The sequence below is a fragment of the Coregonus clupeaformis genome, unplaced genomic scaffold (assembly GCF_020615455.1).
Source record: "Coregonus clupeaformis isolate EN_2021a unplaced genomic scaffold, ASM2061545v1 scaf2445, whole genome shotgun sequence".
In the NCBI taxonomy this organism is placed as follows: domain Eukaryota; kingdom Metazoa; phylum Chordata; class Actinopteri; order Salmoniformes; family Salmonidae; genus Coregonus; species Coregonus clupeaformis.
The window spans coordinates 11699-30101 of record NW_025535899.1 but is presented as its reverse complement, the minus strand read 5'-3'; the positions used below and the strand labels follow the sequence as shown (position 1 = coordinate 30101).

At 46.7% G+C, this 18403-nt stretch overlaps 2 protein-coding genes and 1 long non-coding RNA gene across 3 annotated transcripts; all 3 read left to right on the top strand.

Annotated features, from left to right (window-relative positions):
- The first annotated feature begins 816 nt into the window (after nt 1-816).
- On the top strand, nt 817-1823 carry LOC123488741. The gene is made up of 2 exons (XM_045219532.1): nt 817-1309; nt 1573-1823. The coding sequence occupies exons 1-2, from the start codon at nt 832-834 to the stop codon at nt 1746-1748; spliced, it is 654 nt and encodes a 217-aa protein (XP_045075467.1). The 5' UTR covers nt 817-831; the 3' UTR covers nt 1749-1823.
- A 506-nt stretch (nt 1824-2329) lies between these two features.
- Nucleotides 2330-3336, top strand: LOC123488742. The gene is made up of 3 exons (XM_045219533.1): nt 2330-2845; nt 2942-3050; nt 3293-3336. Exons 1-3 carry the CDS (start codon nt 2330-2332, stop codon nt 3334-3336), a joined length of 669 nt encoding a protein of 222 aa, XP_045075468.1.
- A 13799-nt stretch (nt 3337-17135) lies between these two features.
- On the top strand, nt 17136-18061 carry LOC121561789. The gene is made up of 2 exons (XR_005999322.2): nt 17136-17652; nt 17839-18061. It is a non-coding gene; the product is annotated as an uncharacterized LOC121561789 (long non-coding RNA).
- Nucleotides 18062-18403: the final 342 nt, after the last annotated feature.

Sequence of the window (18403 nt, the reverse complement as noted above, 5' to 3'; positions counted from 1 at the left end):
ACCCCGTGAGATGACACCTGAGAACGTAGAGGAGGCGTCTTCTCTAGAGGACTTCCTGAAGTCTCACCCGTGAGTTCTGCTCTGAACCGTGTTATGTGCAGTAGAAAAATGGAATCTAGTTGCCAGTCTACTAACCAATGATTCCTGGTGTTTGTTTGTTTTCCAGTCAGAGAAAGTGCATCAGGAAGTTCCTCAAACAAATGGTAAGTCCCCCATTTTTTCTTCTTTACCCCATTTCTACTTCTTTACCGACTAATCATGCCAACAACAACAAAAACGTGTAACTTAAAGACTAAGAGGAAATGCAGTCATTTAAAAATGGTTGTTTTCCGTATTTCTTTCTAAGAATGTGACCATAGAGGACCTGGAGGACATGTCCTATGCATTCCTCCTGCCAGCGATAGCTCTGCTCAGGATCTCCAGTCCAGAATCATCCAACTGCTCCTTCCGGGGGTCAGGGGTGCTGAAGATCGTCTCGGAGACGTTCCACCGGCGGAGCTCTGAGCCAAAGGGGGAGGCTCAGGGGCGGGAAGCCCCCACGCCCAATTCTGAGACAGACAAGGAGCTTCAGGGTACAGCAGACATGGTTGTGAGTAATATCCTGAGGAATGCCCAGGAGGACCTCTTCTCCTCTGGTATGAATGACCTGGAGACCACCAATCCAGGCATCGCTCTGACCGAAGAGAGGCTCTCCAGTATCTTCTCAGAGCTGTTTAGGGACGCCTGTGAGAGTGCCCAGGAGGCCGCACGTCCACCACACGAGGTCCGGAAGAGGCAACAAAGCGGAGTGGGAGTTGCTCTGGGTCATCACAGGGATCGAGCCGGTCCAACATGCCAGAGCTGGCAGAGTGTGTGGATGCTCAGCCACTATCTCTGGAACATCCAAGTGTGTCCTGCTCCAACAGAAGCTCTGGGTCCTCACAGGGATCGAGACGGTTCGACCTCTGTCATCAGGCAGTGGAGATGGAGAGGGTTTATCTCCAGAGAGACACACCCCACTCCAGTGTCAGTGTGAGAGAACTGGGGTCAGTGAGGAGGGCCAAGAGAAGGGATGTCCATAAAGCCCTCAGTGAGGGGTCCCTCAATGTCTTTGCCCTGTTCAGGGAGAGGGCAGGGGAGATTTGGCAGACCAGCACATGGGACATGGAGCAGACCCAGCCTCCCAGCACCCCCACATCCAGCGAGGAGGATTTGTGGGACAGCGACTCCAGCTTGTCTCATGGGGTTGGGGAGGAGGAGAGGGGCAGCTCCCTGATCCTGACCCCCCAGGCCTCCACCTCACTCTCTGATCAAGACAAGAGAGCACTAGGTTAGTTATTATGTAGTCTTGTCTCCTCTTGCTCCCTTGTTATTATTGTTATTGCCATTTACAATGTGACCAAGATGTTTTGGGGTGGGGGTGCTGTCGATGGGGGGAGGGAGTCTTTTTCTCCGCTCTGCTGACAAGTCATTTTCTCCGCTCATACAGGAGTCATAAAGGCCTAGTTCACTAATTTTGTGAAGAAAATCATCTATAAAAAATAATAATGATATATCTATATATACATTTTAAATAAATGTTGATTTGACTAGAGGACGTCTGCCAGATCCTGACCGCCTGGGTGGAAAAGAGGCTGAACAGGACCTGCAACGACAATTACAGGGCCAGTGTCATCATCCAGAAAGGTCCATTTATAACCTGTTTTACCAATATGACCAGTATTAACCCTGTTATAACCAGTGTAATAACCAGTGTATTATCATTATAGTAAATGTACTAGATACTGCATAGTGCTATACATGGATGTGGCTTTGAATCAGTTCAGAGTATTAGTGTGTTTTCTTAGGACTGGATTCTGGTGCTAGGGACAGGTTCCCTTACATTCAGTGTCCTTCTTCATCAGAGGAAGAAGAGGAGTTGGTCACGAGTGTCATGACTGTCTTACACTCAGAGCCCTCCACCTCAACCAAGGCAGCATGGGCAGCTCCTGCACAGACCCTGGAGTTCAACCCCTGTCTGGATGAAGATGAGGTGGTCCCCAGCACCTCCATGGGTGCGGGATTCCTGACGACCACTCAGGCAGCATGGGCAGCTCCTGCCCAGACCTTGGAAAAAGAGGTCGGGGGAGCTGAGGTCTCTGAGGTGAGTGACAGCTCCCTGATGCCCACCAAGGCCAGGCAGGACCTCCTGGAGAAGATTCCCTCCCTACTACCGGGCGAGAGCCTCATCGAGGAGGACATCTCCTTCGCAGCACTCCCAGGGACACCGTCATGAGCCCCCAGACCCTGAAGCTTATCCTCCAGGGCATCATGCGCCCGACTGGAGGCCTCAGAGTTCCCCCAGGCCATGATGGCCAACGACCCCTTCAGGCTGATGAAGAATCTCTTTGTGGAGGTCCAGCATGCCCTGAAGTATGCTGACATCTCTGTCCTCTTCAGCCTGGAGGAGAGCATCCAATTTCAGGGGGAAGATGCAATGAAGGCCATCGTGAAGGCTGCGGCTAAAAGGTTGTCCTTGCGTCGGATTCCAACCGTACGTGCCGCACGCTATGGTGGCGAGGTAGCCGTCTGTTGCATGGCAGACACCATCGCGCACGTCATAGGCGACTACGCCCAGGACTGGAGTTCTGACGGCCATTTTGGAGCGAGGAGGAGCCTTGGTAGTGGGAGGTCACGCTCCTCTTCAAGCTCCTCAAAGAGTGACATCACCCTCACAGAGGAACTCTTGGCCCAGGGGGAAACCCTGGAAGAGGACCAAGAGGAGGTGGCTGCGATCGACGACAACAAGAAATGTGACTCTGCTAGCTTGGAGAAGGCCAGCAGCAGCTCCCTCTCCGCAGACCTTGTGGACAGCACCTCCACACAGGTAAGGAGTCTACCATTAACCAGTATGTTGTTTAGTTATTGGGGCTGTTTGATTGTGAGGCACCAACTCATATCTGTTTGTCTCTCTACTAAGAAGACAGTGAAGGACGAGGCTGTGAAGGAAGGAGTGAGGAAGTCAGGAGAGGGGAAGCGAGGTCGCAAGAAGACCCTGAAGAAGAACAAGGCGTCTCCCCTTGGCACTGATGGTAAGTCCTCCCTTCTGTCAGTCCACATGTCTATTTGTCTTCAACAAAATTATATTATTTCACCACATTGTAATGTTAGGGGGAAGAGACTATGATGAAGTTATCAGGGTCTTATTCATTAAACGGAAGTAACAGGGAGGAACTTCCTTGAACAAAAAAAAGGTGTTTTTGTTTTCCATTGCAAAAGTTTTTTTACGGTTTGTCCTAATGATGTCATGCCATGTTCTCTGTCACCTGTTCAGATACCGTGGCTGATGAGCCGGGGAAAAACGATCTCTCCTCCTGAGGATTACAGCTGCCCTGGCAAAACTATTTTGCTTCCCCTGCAAAAAGAGAAGCGGCAAAAAGTAGTTGTGTGGGTATACCCACTTAGAGCACTTCAGTGCACTTGCCTCCTCTCCACAAACCCAGAGTCAACTCACAACCCATTTGATGATTCCAACCATACCCCCACGCTATTGTGGCGAGGGAGCCATCTGTTGCATGGCGGACACCATCGCACACGTCATAGATGACCATGCTGAAGATTGGAGCTCTGACGGCCATTTTGGAGCCAGGAGGTAGTAGTGACATCACCCTCACCAAGGAGCTCTTGGCTGAATGGGCCAAGGAAGCGGACCAAGACGACGTGGCTGATGATGAAACTGGCATGACAATACCCCCCCCCAAAAAAAATAACAAACCATGATGATTCCTCCCATAGCCCGGCCCGGACCTATTTCATTCAATAAACATGTACTTGCATCTATTTTGAACCTCTTTTTTTGTTTTTAACAGGCCTACTGTAGACTACAAATTATTAAGTGCAAATTGATGTGTGTACTGCATCAATATTATGAGTTCACTGTGCCAGTCATTATGAGTTCACTATGCCAGTCATTATAGTTAATCTAGGCTTTAACACTCTTAACTGTATTGGTATTGACACAATACGAGTTACATTTGAGTATTTTCTAAATTTGTGTTTCTGAGGGAATACATCTGCAATATACTGCTAATAATGTTAATCGAGAGGGGAAAATACTTCTGGAAATGTACAAAAAAGAATAGATCATATTCTTGCCTTTGACAGTTTAGATCATTCAAATGTAATAGCTTCAGGGTTGTGGAGGTCATAGTCTCTTATGACGGCTACCAAAGTCCATCCTGCTTTCACCACTCGCTCACACTAGTCCAATATCTTAACCTCTCCCTACCGGAACCTAATCGAGTAGCTGGCCCGGCACTCATGCAAGATTTGGTTCTGGGTTGCAGAGATTATGGAGGTCAAAACAAGGTCTATGGCTGCGTTTACACAGGCTGCCCAATTCTGATCTTTTCCACTAATTGGTATTTTGACCAATCAGATCAGCTCTTTTTCCAAGAATTGGGCAAACAATCATAATTGGACTGCCTGTGCAAACACAGCCTGTCATGCAGGACCTGACCAGGAAAAACTCTGATCTGATAAACTGTCAAAGGCAAGAACATGATCTATACTACTATTTACAAAAGTATTTTTCAATAAAGTTTAACATTATTAGCAGTATATTGCAGATGTATTCCCCATAATATACTCCAGCAAGCAAAAGCCTGGAAACGGAACAAGGTAAAATCAAATAAACTTCTGCCCTATACCCCACAAGGAAATAGGATGAAAGACTTGATGATGTGTATGTAGGCTATGTTTATTCAGCCTGCTCATTACTGCTATCAGATGTAAGCAGGCTATTTCTGGTGTGCATTTTCACAGCCTTTGTGTGATGTGTTTCACCTAACATCACCTATGACCAGGTGTTCCTTTGCTCTTCCGTCTCAGTCTACCTCTGGCAGTATCAAATTCTCGGTAAGCAAATCTCCCATTTGCATGCCCTGCGATTTGTTTTCGTTTTATTCAGCTATAGTTTGAGTGTCTGCTTATGTAGGGATAAGGAGGTCAATAGGGAAAGGGGATACCGAGTCAGTTGCACAGCTGAATGCATTCAACCGAAATGTGTCTTCCGCATTTAACCCAAGAGAGGTGCGGGGGGCTGCCTTAATCGACGTCCATGGCGCCCAGGGAGCAGTTGTTGTTGGGGGTTAACTGCCTTGCTCAAGGGCAGAACGGCATATTTTCCCACCTTGCCGGCTCGGGAAATCGAACCAGCAACCTTTAGGTCATTGGTCCAACGCTCTTAACCACTAGGCTACCTGCTGCCCAATAGAGTGCATAGTCTCTCTCTCTCTCTCTCTCTCTCTCTCTCTCTCTCTCTCTCTCTCTCTCTCTCTCTCTCTCTCTCTCTCTCTCTCTCTCTCTCTCTCTCTCTCTCTCTCTCTCTCTGTCTCTGTCTCTCTCTTCTGCACAACACTGTACCTCAGTTAGTCTTTGGTACTATTGTTATGTATTGACCTAATGGCTTGTAGACTTTAGAAAAGTGGCATTTGCTTAATGTAGGCTAGTATGTATCCACTATATATTTGGGCTTGCTTTCAATATTAGATAATGAGTTTAACTTGTTGTCACGATCGTCTAAGGAAGCGGACCAAGGCGCAGCGTGTTTAGCGAACATGTTGACTTTATTTAATTAAAGCAACCACGATAACAACAACATAAATGACGATAGTGAAGTCCAACAGTGACTATGACTGAAACGGAACAAAAACCCACAACACCCAAGAGAAAACACACAGTATAAATATGGCTCCCAATCAGAGATAACGAGCCGACAGCTGACACTCGTTACCTCCGATTGGGAGTCATATGACTAATCAAGAACAATCACCAAACATAGAAATGAACAACTAGAATACCCAACATAGAAATACACCCAAACAATGAAAATGAACAACCCTGGCTCAATAATCAAAGTCCATGGAGCCAGAGTGTCACAGTACCCCCTAAAGGTGCGAACTCCGGGGCGCACCAGCATACAGTCTAGGGGAGGGTCTGGGTGGGCGTCTGTCCATGGTGGCGGCTCTGGCCCAGGTCGTGGTCCCCACCCCACCTTAGTCACTATCCGCTTCCGTAGCCCCCTCCACATGACCACCCCCCCAACTAAACCCCCACTGGATTAAGGGGCGGCACCGGACTAAGGGGCAGCACCGGACTAAGGGGCAGCACCGACTAAGGGACAGTACCTGACTAAGGGGCAGCACCGGCCTGAGGGGCAGCACCGGACTGGAATGGCGGATCCTGGCTGGCTGGCTCTGGCGGATCCTGGCTGGACGGCTCTGGCGGATCCTGGCTGGACGGCTCTGGCGGATCCTGGCTGGCGGAAGGCTCTGGCTGATCCTGTCTGGCAGAAGGCTCTGGCTGATCCTGTCTGGCGGAAGGCTCTGGCTGATCCTGTCTGGCGGAAGGCTCTGGCTGATCCTGTCTGAGCGGAAGGCTCTGGCTGATCCTGTCTGGCGGAAGGCTCTGGCTGATCCTGTCTGGCGGAAGGCTCTGGCTGATCCTGTCTGGCGGAAGGCTCTGGCTGATCCTGTCTGGCGGAAGGCTCTGGCTGCTCCTGTCTGGCGGAGAGCTCTAGCGGCTCCGGTCTGAGCGGACGGCTCTGAAGGCTCATGGCAGACGGGGCGGCTTTGCAGGCTCAGTACAGACGGGCAGTTCCTGCGGCGCTTGGCAGACGGACAGTTCAGACGGCGTTGGGCAGACGGGCAGTTCAGGCGCCCGTTGGGCAGACGGGCAGTTCAGACGGCGTTGGGCAGACGGACAGTTCAGGCCCGTTGGGCAGACGGCAGCTCTGCCGCTGAGGCGCATCGTAGGCCTGGTGCGTGGTGCCGGAACAGGAGGTACCGGGCTGAGGACACGCATCTCAGGGCTAGTGCGGGAGAAGCAACAGGGCATGCTGGACCCCTGGGAACGCACATAAGGCCTAGTGCGTGGTGCCGGAACTGGTGGTCCCAGGCTGAGGACACGCATCTCAGGGCTAGTGCGGGGAGAAGGAACAGGCCGGACCGGCTGGCGACGCGCACCGTAGGTTTGGTGCAGTGGCAGGAACAGGCCGGGTCGGAGCTGGCGACGCGCACCGTAGACTTGGTGCGGGTGGCAGGAACAGGCCGGACCGGGCTGGCGACGCGCACCGTAGGTTTGGTGCAGTGGCAGGAACAGGCCGGGCTGGGCTGGCGACGCACACCGTAGGTTCTGTGCGTGGAGCAGGAACAGGCCGGGCTGGGCTGGCGACGCACACCGTAGGTTCTGTGCGTGGAGCAGGAACAGGCCGGGCTGGGCTGGCGACGCACACCTTAGGTTCTGTGCGTGGAGCAGGAACAGGCCGGGCTGGGCTGGCGACGCACACCGTAGGTTCTGTGCGTGGAGCAGAACAGGCCGGGCTGGGCTGGCGACGCACACCGTAGGTTCTGTGCGTGGAGCAGGAACAGGCCGGGCTGGACTGGCGACGCACACCGTGGGCTTGATGCGTGGAGTAGGAACAGGCCGGTCCGTACTGGGAACACACACCACTGGCTTTAACTGGGGATCAGGAACGGGCCGGACCGGACTGGTAACACACATCAGTCTCTCACGCCGTGCCGCAACAACTTCCCTTCCTCTACTCGCCAATGGCTCCCGTAATCCGATAGCCTTCTCTCCACGTCTCCCTGTGGCAGCCTCCTGCTGCCCAGCCGCCTGCCATGTGCCCCCCAAAAAAACTTTTTTGGGGTTGCCTCTCGTCCCTCCCGATGATGGCCCCTGCTGACGCCGTTGCTCCTCTCCTGCCAGGTTCTCCCCTTCATCGCCCTCCGGTACCGGGACGGCCTCCTCCTGCGTAATATGTCCCCAGCCGAGGAGGACATCCACCAGCGTTCTCTCCCTGCGGGTGTTCCTGGATACGCTGCTTGGTCCTTTTATGGTGGGTTTTTTCTGTCACGATCGTCTAAGGAAGCGGACCAAGGCGCAGCGTGTTTAGCGAACATGTTGACTTTATTTAATTAAAGCAACCACGATAACAACAACATAAATGACGATAGTGAAGTCCAACAGTGACTATGACTGAAACGGAACAAAAACCCACAACACCCAAGAGAAAACACACAGTATAAATATGGCTCCCAATCAGAGATAACGAGCCGACAGCTGACACTTCGTTACCTCCGATTGGGAGTCATATGACTAATCAAGAACAATCACCAAACATAGAAATGAACAACTAGAATACCCAACATAGAAATACACCCAAACAATGAAAATGATCAACCCTGGCTCAATAATCAAAGTCCATGGAGCCAGAGTGTCACACTTGTAGATTTCTGATATTACAGTTTTTCTCGGTTGCTAAGACACATTTCTTGAAAGCTGCTCTCCTTTTTCTCTTAACTGTGAACACAAAACCCAATTTTCAAGCTACATTCACAAAACCTCAGACTCTTCTTGCAAAACCAAACTTTCACCTCAAAACAGTTCAATCTGTGCTCAAAACTGAACTATGTTGTCAAATCGTGCCCCGAGTCAATCAAAATAAAAAACACTACTGAACAGTCACTAAACACTACGTAGAAAAATAGAAAACACAATGCTCAGGACATGAAGCTGGAGAAATAAATGTTTATTGTTCACTGTAGGCTAAATGCATTTTGCAAAACAAAAAAAACCTGTGCATTTAGCACTTGTACAAAAAGACAAAACAGAAATCTTGTGCATTTACATGTAGCACTTGTAAAAACAAACAGAACTCTTATGCATTTGCCACTTGTGTACAGTAAGCCCATGTAAAAATAAAGTACAGAAATATACAAATAAGTGCATTACTCAGCCACAGCATCATGTCTCCGTACTGGGTCAGGCCACAGGACTTCATCCACATCACAGGCAACATTTTGTCTGGCCAGGCAACGGGGGAAAAAACCCCTGGCATGCCGTATCCAGGCTTGGCATGCCTCCACACCTATGTCACCACAGGCAAGTCCCATGGCTTGCAGGAGATTTACCCTGGTGTAAGGTTGGCGTTCATATACCTTCCACCGCCATGAGGAGAAGAATTCCTCAATGGGGTTTAGGAAAGGGGAGTACGGTGGAAGGCAAAGATTGATAAAACCTTGGTTCATATTGTACCACTCTCTAACCTGGAGGGCTCTGTGAAAACTCACATTGTCCCAAACAACAACATACAGTGGGGAAAAAAAGTATTTAGTCAGCCACCAATTGTGCAAGTTCTCCCACTTAAAAAGATGAGAGAGGCCTGTAATTTTCATCATAGATACACGTCAACTATGACAGACAAAATGAGAAAAAAAATCCAAGAAATTCACATTGTAGGATTTTTCATGAATTTATTTCCAAATTATGGTGGAAAATAAGTATTTGGTCAATAACAAAAGTTTCTCAATACTTTGTTATATACCCTTTGTTGAAATGACACAGGTCAAACGTTTTCTGTAAGTGTTCACAAGGTTTTCACACACTGTTGCTGGTATTTTGGCCCATTCCTCCATGCAGATCTCCTCTAGTGCAGTGATGTTTTGGGGCTGTCGCTGGGCAACACGGACTTTCAACTCCCTCCAAATATTTTCTATGGGGTTGAGATCTGGAGACTGGCTAGGCCACTCCAGGACCTTGAAATGCTTCTTACGAAGCCACTCCTTCAGGTTGCCCGGGCGGTGTGTTTGGGATCATTATCATGCTGAAAGACCCAGCCACGTTTCATCTTCAATGCCCTTGCTGATGGAAGGAGGTTTTCACTCAAAATCTCACGATACATGGCCCCATTCATTCTTTCCTTTACACGGATCAGTCGTCCTGGTCCCTTTGCAGGAAAACAGCCCCAAAGCATTTTCCACCCCCATGCTTCACAGTAGGTATGGTGCTCTTTGGATGCAACTCAGCATTCTTTGTCCTCCAAACACGACGAGTTGAGTTTTTACCAAAAAGTTATATTTTGGTTTCATCTGACCATATAACATTCTCCCAATCCTCTTCTGGATCATCCAAATGCACTCTAGCAAACTTCAGACGGGCCTGGACATGTACTGGCTTAAGCAGGGGGACACGTCTGGCACTGCAGGATTTCAGTCCCTGGCGGTGTAGTGTGTTACTGATGGTAGGCTTTGTTACTTTGGTCCCGGCTCTCTGCAGGTCATTCACTAGGTCCCCCCATGTGGTTCTGGGATTTTTGCTCACCGTTCTTGTGATCATTTTGACCCCACGGGGTGAGATCTTGCGTGGAGCCCCACATCGAGGGAGATTATCAGTGGTCTTGTATGTCTTCCATATCCTAAGAATTGCTCCCACAGTTGTTTTCTTCAAACCAAGCTGCTTACCTATTGCAGATTCAGTCTTCCCAGCCTGGTGCAGGTCTACAATTTTGTTTCTGGTGTCCTTTGACAGCTCTTTGGTCTTGGCCAAAGTGGAGTTTGAAGTGTGACTGTTTGAGGTTGTGGACAGGTGTCTTTTATACTGATAACAAGTTCAAACAGGTGCCATTAATACAGGTAACGAGTGGAGGACAGAGGAGCCTCTTAAAGAAGAAGTTACAGGTCTGTGAGAGCCAGAAATCTTGCTTGTTTGTAGGTGACCAAATACTTATTTTCCACCATAATTTGCAAATAAATTCATAAAAATCCTACAATGTGATTTTCTGGATTTTTTTTTTCTCAATTTGTCTGTCATAGTTGACATGTACCTATGATGAAAATTACAGGCCTCTCTCATCTTTTTAAGTGGGAGAACTTGCACAATTGGTGGCTGACTAAATACTTTTTTTCCCCACTGTAGATGGGATGCTCATCCTGCTGCCCTAACAAAGCATCTTGCATGTGATTGAGGAAAATGAGGAGCTGGTGAGTGTTGTAGGGCCCCAGGTTGGCATGATGGTGGACAACCCTATGATTGCTGATGGCAGCACATAATGTGACATTGCCACCACGCTGCCCAGGAACACCAACAATGGCCCGATGGCCAATCACATTACGGCCTCTCCTTCTCCTTTTGGTGAGATTAAACCCAGCTTCATCCATGTAGATGTATTGATGGGGTCTTTCCATTGCATCCAGTTGAAAAACCCTCTGTAGAAATATATATAGTTTTGTAAGTGATACGGAAAAAGTGATTTAGGCCACTACAGTAAATCACTACTTAGAGTAATCAACATTGAATGTGTCTGGATATATGCCAACCTGTACATACTGGAATCTTTGCTCTTTGACTCTGTCTGAGTTGCGATCAAAGGGCACTCTGTATAGCTGTTTCATGCGCAGTCTGTTGCGCTTGAGGACACGATCAACAGTAGAGAGGCTGACACTGTTGATACCCTCAAAATTTAAATGGTCCTCAATGATCTTCTGCTGAATTTCGCTCAGTTTAATGGCATTGTTCTCACAGACCATATCAACAATTAGGGTCTCTTGGTGTGGGGAGAACATACCTGTCCTCCCACCCCCCCATGTGGCAGTCTTTCAATTCTACAAAAGAGAACATGGAGTTACAAAAATATACATGGAATACTAGGCCTACAAACAGTTAGACCAACCCTCCATTACAATACTACAGTACATTGGTACAGTGATGTACTGAAACATATATTTACTTACAGTATACTGTGGTACAGTATATAGTATGTCATACAGTAATTGCTGTCAACATTTACATACTGTACTATAATGTCAAAAAAAGGTAATCACCTGTTCTCTTCTCTAAATCTTCGGATTATGGTGGACACAGTGAATCTACTGATGTTTGGTTGTACCCTTTGTCCAGCCTCCCTCATGCTCATACCATGGACAAGAACATGGTCAATCACAGTAGCTATGATTTAATCAGATATTACTGTTCTTTGTCTTCGCTGACCACCTCGACCACCTCGACCTCCTCTCACACGAACTCTTCCTCTCAGATTTCTATCCATTGTAGGGCCTCACAAACCAGTGCTCTCTGAACTGGCTTACTGTATATGTTCCCTCACATCATTAGGGCCACAAGTGTGATCAATTTTGAGTTGTTGTGTTCAAGTGGTGACACCTGTGCTCTAATTGTGTTTGACTTTTGTCACCTGTGCTCACCATTATGCAGCACGGGTGCATCACAATGAAAATGTGTTGGCAAGTTATGTCTAAACAGGTGAAAAGTGCTTATGGTTTTGCCAAACGAGTGATTGATTCAATCAGTGGGTTCAGGCAACTGAGCATTTGGTTCAGACAATAGGGTTTAGTGTTTTAGCAATTGAGAAAAACTGTAAATGCTGTACAGTCATATACTTTTTATTCTACTGTAACTGTACTCCATTTACAATCTTCTGGTTGTGATTGTATGGGCACATTATTACTTGTAAGCAGAGTAATAACAATAGCAGTTGTTTTGTGTGTGGCGAAATTGCAAATCTGGAATAGGGGAAAGAGATAAGCAACAGTTTGTTCATTAGGAGAAGATGGAAATGACAAATCCATGGTCTGGACATGGTCACATGATACATTGGGCGCGCTCCTGCTACCTACCATACACATTGCGCCAGCGCAACCGCGCGCAGCTCCACCAGAAAAAAAAGTGTAGCCTCCCGCTCAAGCCATCATCGGCAATGCGCGGACAGACAAGGCGATATTCCTCTGCCCTCCAAAACCAAACGAAGAGCAAACAACAACGCTTTTACCGGTGACACTCTTCGGTCATTCGGTAATATAAGGTAGTCCGTTTGTAACGCAAAATGGCTCAAAGCGGATTAAAAGAAGGCTTTTGTGTAATGTGATACTGGGAGACTGACGCTTGTTCATGTTTCACGGATGTTACAGTTTTTTTGCCTCTGTAGCGTTGTATGTTAGCAATGGATCTCTATCCCTCTTCGGAGTCTGTTATGCGGATAGGGAGGGAGTCGTGCCGTTTGTTCCTCTTGTGCTCTAGCTGTTGATAGCTAGCCTCCAAAGAAAATAACAATGAACTGAATCAAACAGTTTTGTTTTAGGCTTTACCCTGCTGATATTTTAAAGACACACCCGGGAACATTTTGTATTTGTTGAACGAACCTTTTGTTGAAACTAGACAAACATTTTGGGATCACCAGCTTCTTTGGGCAGTGGTGCATTGAGGCGACACAACAATGGGATTATCTTTGACCATTGACTGAGAATTGTTTTTAAAAGTTAATTTATCTCAGAGAATATAGTGGTGAGTTTTTGGACAGAGCGCATGCGCGAAATTTGGATGACTTGACAATCTACCTGCCTAAATTTGTGGAGAAGACCATTGTGAGGACTCGCCGGGCAATCGCATGTGTCCAGTCTAGTTGGTCTGGTCTAGAACGGCTTCATCACTGGAACACGACCACACAAAGCCTGCTAGAAAAACGATGGCGAATGACTCGATGCAAGTAAGTGTCCCCTGTAGCTCAGTTGGTAGAGCATGGCGCTTGCATCGCCAGGGTTGTGGGTTCGTTTCCCACGGGGGGCCAGTATGAAAAATGTATGCACTCACTAACTGTAAGTCGCTCTGGATAAGCGCTTAGTAGTCGGACGTGTTTGTCTCGAGTTCTGCTACTCAGTTTAGCCGTTTGCCTACAACGACACCACGGCAGCATGCGAACGCTACTGGACAGCAGCTGGATAAAGTTTGGGCCAGCCGGCAGAGGGTCCATCGATTGGGTGACTGGGTCACCTTCTCCCCCCACGGTAGAGACAGTTACAGGTAAGGGATCATCAGCTTGTTGTTACTGAGTGAGTCTGATTCAGCAGTAGTCTTTACATGTAGACTACTGTGAGACCCAGAGATGTAACTTTTGGTAGGCCCAGGAGGTAGGCAACCTGAGTCCTGGAGAGCTGCAGCAGTTTTTGAGTTGACTTTTTGCTTTACACCTGGGAGGAGGTAGGTGGCATACTGGCTTAACAATCTAAAGAACAGACCGAAAATTATTCTGAACACTACTTTTTTAAGTGTATTATTTTTTATTTTATATTATCTTTTATTTTTCCTCACTGGAGGAGCGCTGTCCAAGGTACTTCGGCCAGCCTGTGGCTACACAGACTTCTGCAGGCTACACACTCTCTTGTTGTTGTTAGTTGAGTGCCTTAGCCTCTTGGAATAGTATTGGATATCACGACTATGATGAGAGCTTGTGAGTGCAGTTCATGTCAGGGAAATGGCAAAGGAAAGCTTTTCGGGACTTTCAGCAGAGCGGAGTGATGTTGACGGGTCTTTAGTCAGTCATCCAGATGAGGATCAGCATTATCTGAGCACTGAAACCGATTGGTCGGGTGAATTTGGGACACTGATTGTGTCAACAGGGGAATAGAACACTCAGGCAATATCAAATGGCATAAGCTCTATTGAGCCTCTGTAGGATATCTTGATTTCACAACCATGTATGTTCAGTTTTGAGAAGATGGAAGAGGATCAACACTGATCCAGTGGAACATTGCCGTTTTGAGGCAAAACCCATTACTGATTTTCAGATTTCATATCTTTAACATAGTCCTGAATGTATTTTATGGGAATCTTTTTTCTGTCCTTTGAATGATGTGGTTTATTAACCCTTTCCCCTCCAAAACCACCAGGGCTACAACTGGAATGAGCTGAACCTCAACCAGGAGGGGAGGTCAGAGCTGCTCCTCTATGTGGTCCTCCCCGTTGCCTCCCTCCTCATTCTGGGCCTCCTGGTACTCCTGGCCTACTGGAGGTGCTCCTCTCCCAAGCTCAGCCTGGCCCAAATCATCGCCCTGGACCTCCAGGACGCCGAGAGCAGCGCTGAGTTCCTCTCCTCGCTCACCGGCCAACGCGAACGCCACACCAGCACCAGCTCTGACATGTCGGACAGTGTGTTCGTCATGGTCTACCTGCCGCCGCCCTACGAGAGACGCTGACCAAGATCACACGCGCCGCCAGTCTGACCAGTCGGAAAGAGTCCATGAAGATAGAGGACCTGGAGGCCTGGCTGTGTCCGGAGATCAAGTCCAGTGGACGCTACGTGTGACTGGGGAACACTGGGACTGTCTCTCAAATGGCACCCAATTCCCTATATAGCCCACATAGGGCTCTGGTTAAAAGTAGTGCACTTTGTAAGGAGTAAGGTATAACTAGCAAGCTCTTTAGAATAAGGGGTTTTCAATGGATTAAGAAAAACATCAGACCTGAGTTAATCTTTTGTGGGTACCAGCTTTCTACACAGAGGAGTGTGCAATTGCATGAAAGCTGGAAGCTGGAAATTGCATTGACTGGCTGTACAGCATACAGTACATCTAGATCAGGGGTATTCAACAAAATTTAAAAAAGGTCCATTTAGAGAAAATGTTTTGAAGCAAAGGTCCAGAAGATCATAATGTCTAACAATTTAGTGGTATATATATTTAAGTAGCCTAGTAGTTCTGAATGTAATCAATAACTGACCGTCTAATCAAATTAATTCAGTACAATTCAAAAACTTGTTGACAATATTTATTATCACGAAACATAGAACTGAACATTAGGGTTGTCCTCGACTAAAGAAATTCTTAGTCGACTAACACTTATATGAGTTTGTCGACTAATCGATTAGTTGATTTAATCGACAGAGCTGTGCAAGACTAGAAAAGCGCAATATAAATGTAGTTAATTAACCATCTGTAAAACTGAGTTTCTCCGAAATTAATCCTGCAAAAGCACCACTTTAAATCTCGTGTTCACCAGAAATGTTCTCATAAGTTACTTGGAAATGAGTAATTAAGCATGAATAAGCATAAAAATGACTTATCGACTAAAGAAATCTTAGTGACTAAGACCAAAACGACCGATTAGTCGACTAATCGACTAAGAGGGGCAGCCCTACTGAACATATATGTATGACTGTAGATATGTACAATGTGCTCTCATTAATTAACTAAATAAAACTAGGGCTGCATGTCAAAATAAGAGAAAATAAATAAAATGTGAAAATTGTGCATTTTCAAAAAAGTGCTTAACTTCAGAAAAATAATATAAAGGGAGGAAAAGTTTGAATTTCCCCTTTTCTGTTTCACATCTTGACTCAACAGTCTCAACCAATTTTACAAATAATAAATCTCAACAGATCTTAACAATTGAACAGTTTTAGAGTATCACTTTCTTCCCCTCATATCCCACTCCACCATGTTTTTGCTCAGTGAGAGAATTGAGCTTTAGCCTGTCTTGCCAGAATTTTAAACCTGGGCTTGAATGGAGTCAGGGCCATTCTCATACACATGTGAAGGTGCTCATTGGTGAGCCTGGAACGATATTTAGTTTTAATTATGTTCATTGTGGAGAAAGCTGCCTCGCAGTTGTATGTGGAGCCAAACATGGTCAAGATGTATAGGGCTACTTTCCTCAGACCCGGGAAAGCAGTCTCAGGGACCATTTGGAACCAGAAAGTGGAAGGGTCAGTTCTTACAAACTGCTCTTTCAGGGCCACATCTGCTTGGAGATCAACCAATTGCATCTGGAGAGACCCAGCATTTACCCATTTAAAGTGCTGTGTGACTTCCTTTGAGAACCCCCTGACATCTGTGATCAGAAATGGGTTCTGAATGAACATGGTGAGCTGCTCTCCAAAGCTGAAGCTGTCAAAACGGTTGCTGAAGTTTACAATCAGCTTATCAATAAAATCAACAAAAGAAGACAAATCTCTCTCTGTCCCTGAACCTGTTCCTGCACTGCTGGGAAGTGTACACAGTCTCCCTGCAGGTCTTCCTTGAACACTTCAAGTTTCCTCTGAAAGGAGCGAACAGCTGTCATCAGTTCACAAATTGAATTGTCCTTGCCCTGTAGCCTCAAATTCAGTTCATTCAGATGTGACGTGATGTCAACCAAAAAAGGCCACATTATCCATCCATTTCTCATTTTCTAAAAAGAGAGAAAACTGTGTTGCCTTCTGACTGCTTAGCTCTGCCAAAAAAAGATGCTAATTCCCTCCTGATGGACCAAAAGCGCTCTAGCACCCTGCCTTTGCTGAGCCATCTCACATTGTTGTGCAGCAAAAGATCATCAGCATTGGCATCAACTTCTCTGAGGAATTCCCTAAGCATGCGATGCTGGTAGGAAGAGGATGCCCTGAGAAAATTTATCATTTTCATCATTGTATTCATCACCTCAGCATGCTCATCTGACAGGGAGGCACAGAGGACAGATTGATGAATGATGCAATGGTAAGATAAAAGCTCAGGATTGTCCCCTTTTCAGTCTTGCTACAGCTCCTTTTTCTTTCCCTATCATAGAAGGGGGCTCCATCTGTGGTTATTGAAACCACTTGTTTTGGCTCTATTCCTCTTTTTGTTAACATCTCCTTAATGGCCAGGTAGATATCCTCTCCTCTTGTACTGGTCTGAAGGGGAGTGACACCTAACATGTCTTCACAGAATGTTTTCTGGGCTGTGTTGAAAAACCTGGCAAACACCAACAGCTGAGCATTGTCACATATGTCAGTGGACTCATCCACAGCTAAGCCTACACATGGTGCCTTATGCATGGCTTCATCTAGCTGGGTTAGCACATCCTGAGTTAATATTTCACTTTTCTTTGTGGCAGATGATGCTGACATGGGAATTTGCTTTATTTTATCACAAAGCTCATTTTTTTGTTTTCCCTCAAGTAGTGTTTCAGCTACTGCACTCATGCATTCTTTGACAACCCCTCCATCTGTAAATGGCTTTTGTGTTTACCCAAAATCCAAGAAACTCTGAGGGAACACTCAAGAGCACGTTGTTGGGCAGTGAATGTGTTGCTCAGGATCCTGGTGGACTGGTCATATTGGGCTCTGAGACTACTTACTTTCTGTGATCTCAATTCAGATTTGAGTGGGTACGTTTGTTCAAAACCTTTATGTTTTGTCTCATAATGGCGTTTCACATTGCCACTTTTAATAAGTGCCACGGTTTCTGCACATATGAGACACACTGGTTTAGTGCTCCCATTGGGAAGTATGAACAGAAATGAGTCTGTCCATTCTGGATTAAATGCTCTGTTTTCATTGTCCACTTTTCTTTTTTTTGGAGAGTGCCATTTGTTCCTTATTTTCTCTAACTGTTACCCTTTTTCTGCCTCACTCGTCTGTTTCGCTCCCTTTCTCCGTCTCACTCATATTTTCGTCAACTTTCTCCGTCTCACTCGTATTTTCCTCAGCTTTCTCCGGCACACTCGTCTGTATCTCTCCCTTTCTCCGTCTCATTCGTCTGTTTCTCACTCGTCTGTTTCGTTTCCCTTTCTCCGTCTCATTCGTCTGTTTTCGCTCCCTTTGTTTTCATATATCGCTATCTTTTTAATCCGACTTTCTTTTCCTTGGTAACTTGCCTCTAAAACTCTCATCTGTCTGCACTGTAGAGTCCCAATGTTTACCACCAGGAATGCAAAGACTTCATTGGCTGAGTGGTATCACGTGGGATCGCTTAACTCACATGCAATTGGTCGGTGAGTTTCCTCATTCACAAAACGAGTACCGTAAAGACTACAAAAGCTGTGCATATTAAAATAGAAGCGCCCCGTCAGGTTTTAATTC

What these genes read in the sequence shown, in the direction of transcription:
- LOC123488741 (XM_045219532.1), top strand. Translation starts at nt 832, where the DNA reads ATGCCAGAGCTGGCAGAGTGTGTGGATGCTCAGCCACTATCTCTGGAA. An exon ending in TCAAGACAAGAGAGCACTAG is followed by an intron (nt 1,310 to 1,572) that starts GTTAGTTATTAT and finishes TGATTTGACTAG; the next exon opens with AGGACGTCTGCCAGATCCTG.
- LOC123488742 (XM_045219533.1), top strand. Translation starts at nt 2,330, where the DNA reads ATGGCCAACGACCCCTTCAGGCTGATGAAGAATCTCTTTGTGGAGGTC. An exon ending in TGGACAGCACCTCCACACAG is followed by an intron (nt 2,846 to 2,941) that starts GTAAGGAGTCTA and finishes TCTACTAAGAAG; the next exon opens with ACAGTGAAGGACGAGGCTGT. An exon ending in GTCTCCCCTTGGCACTGATG is followed by an intron (nt 3,051 to 3,292) that starts GTAAGTCCTCCC and finishes TCACCTGTTCAG; the next exon opens with ATACCGTGGCTGATGAGCCG.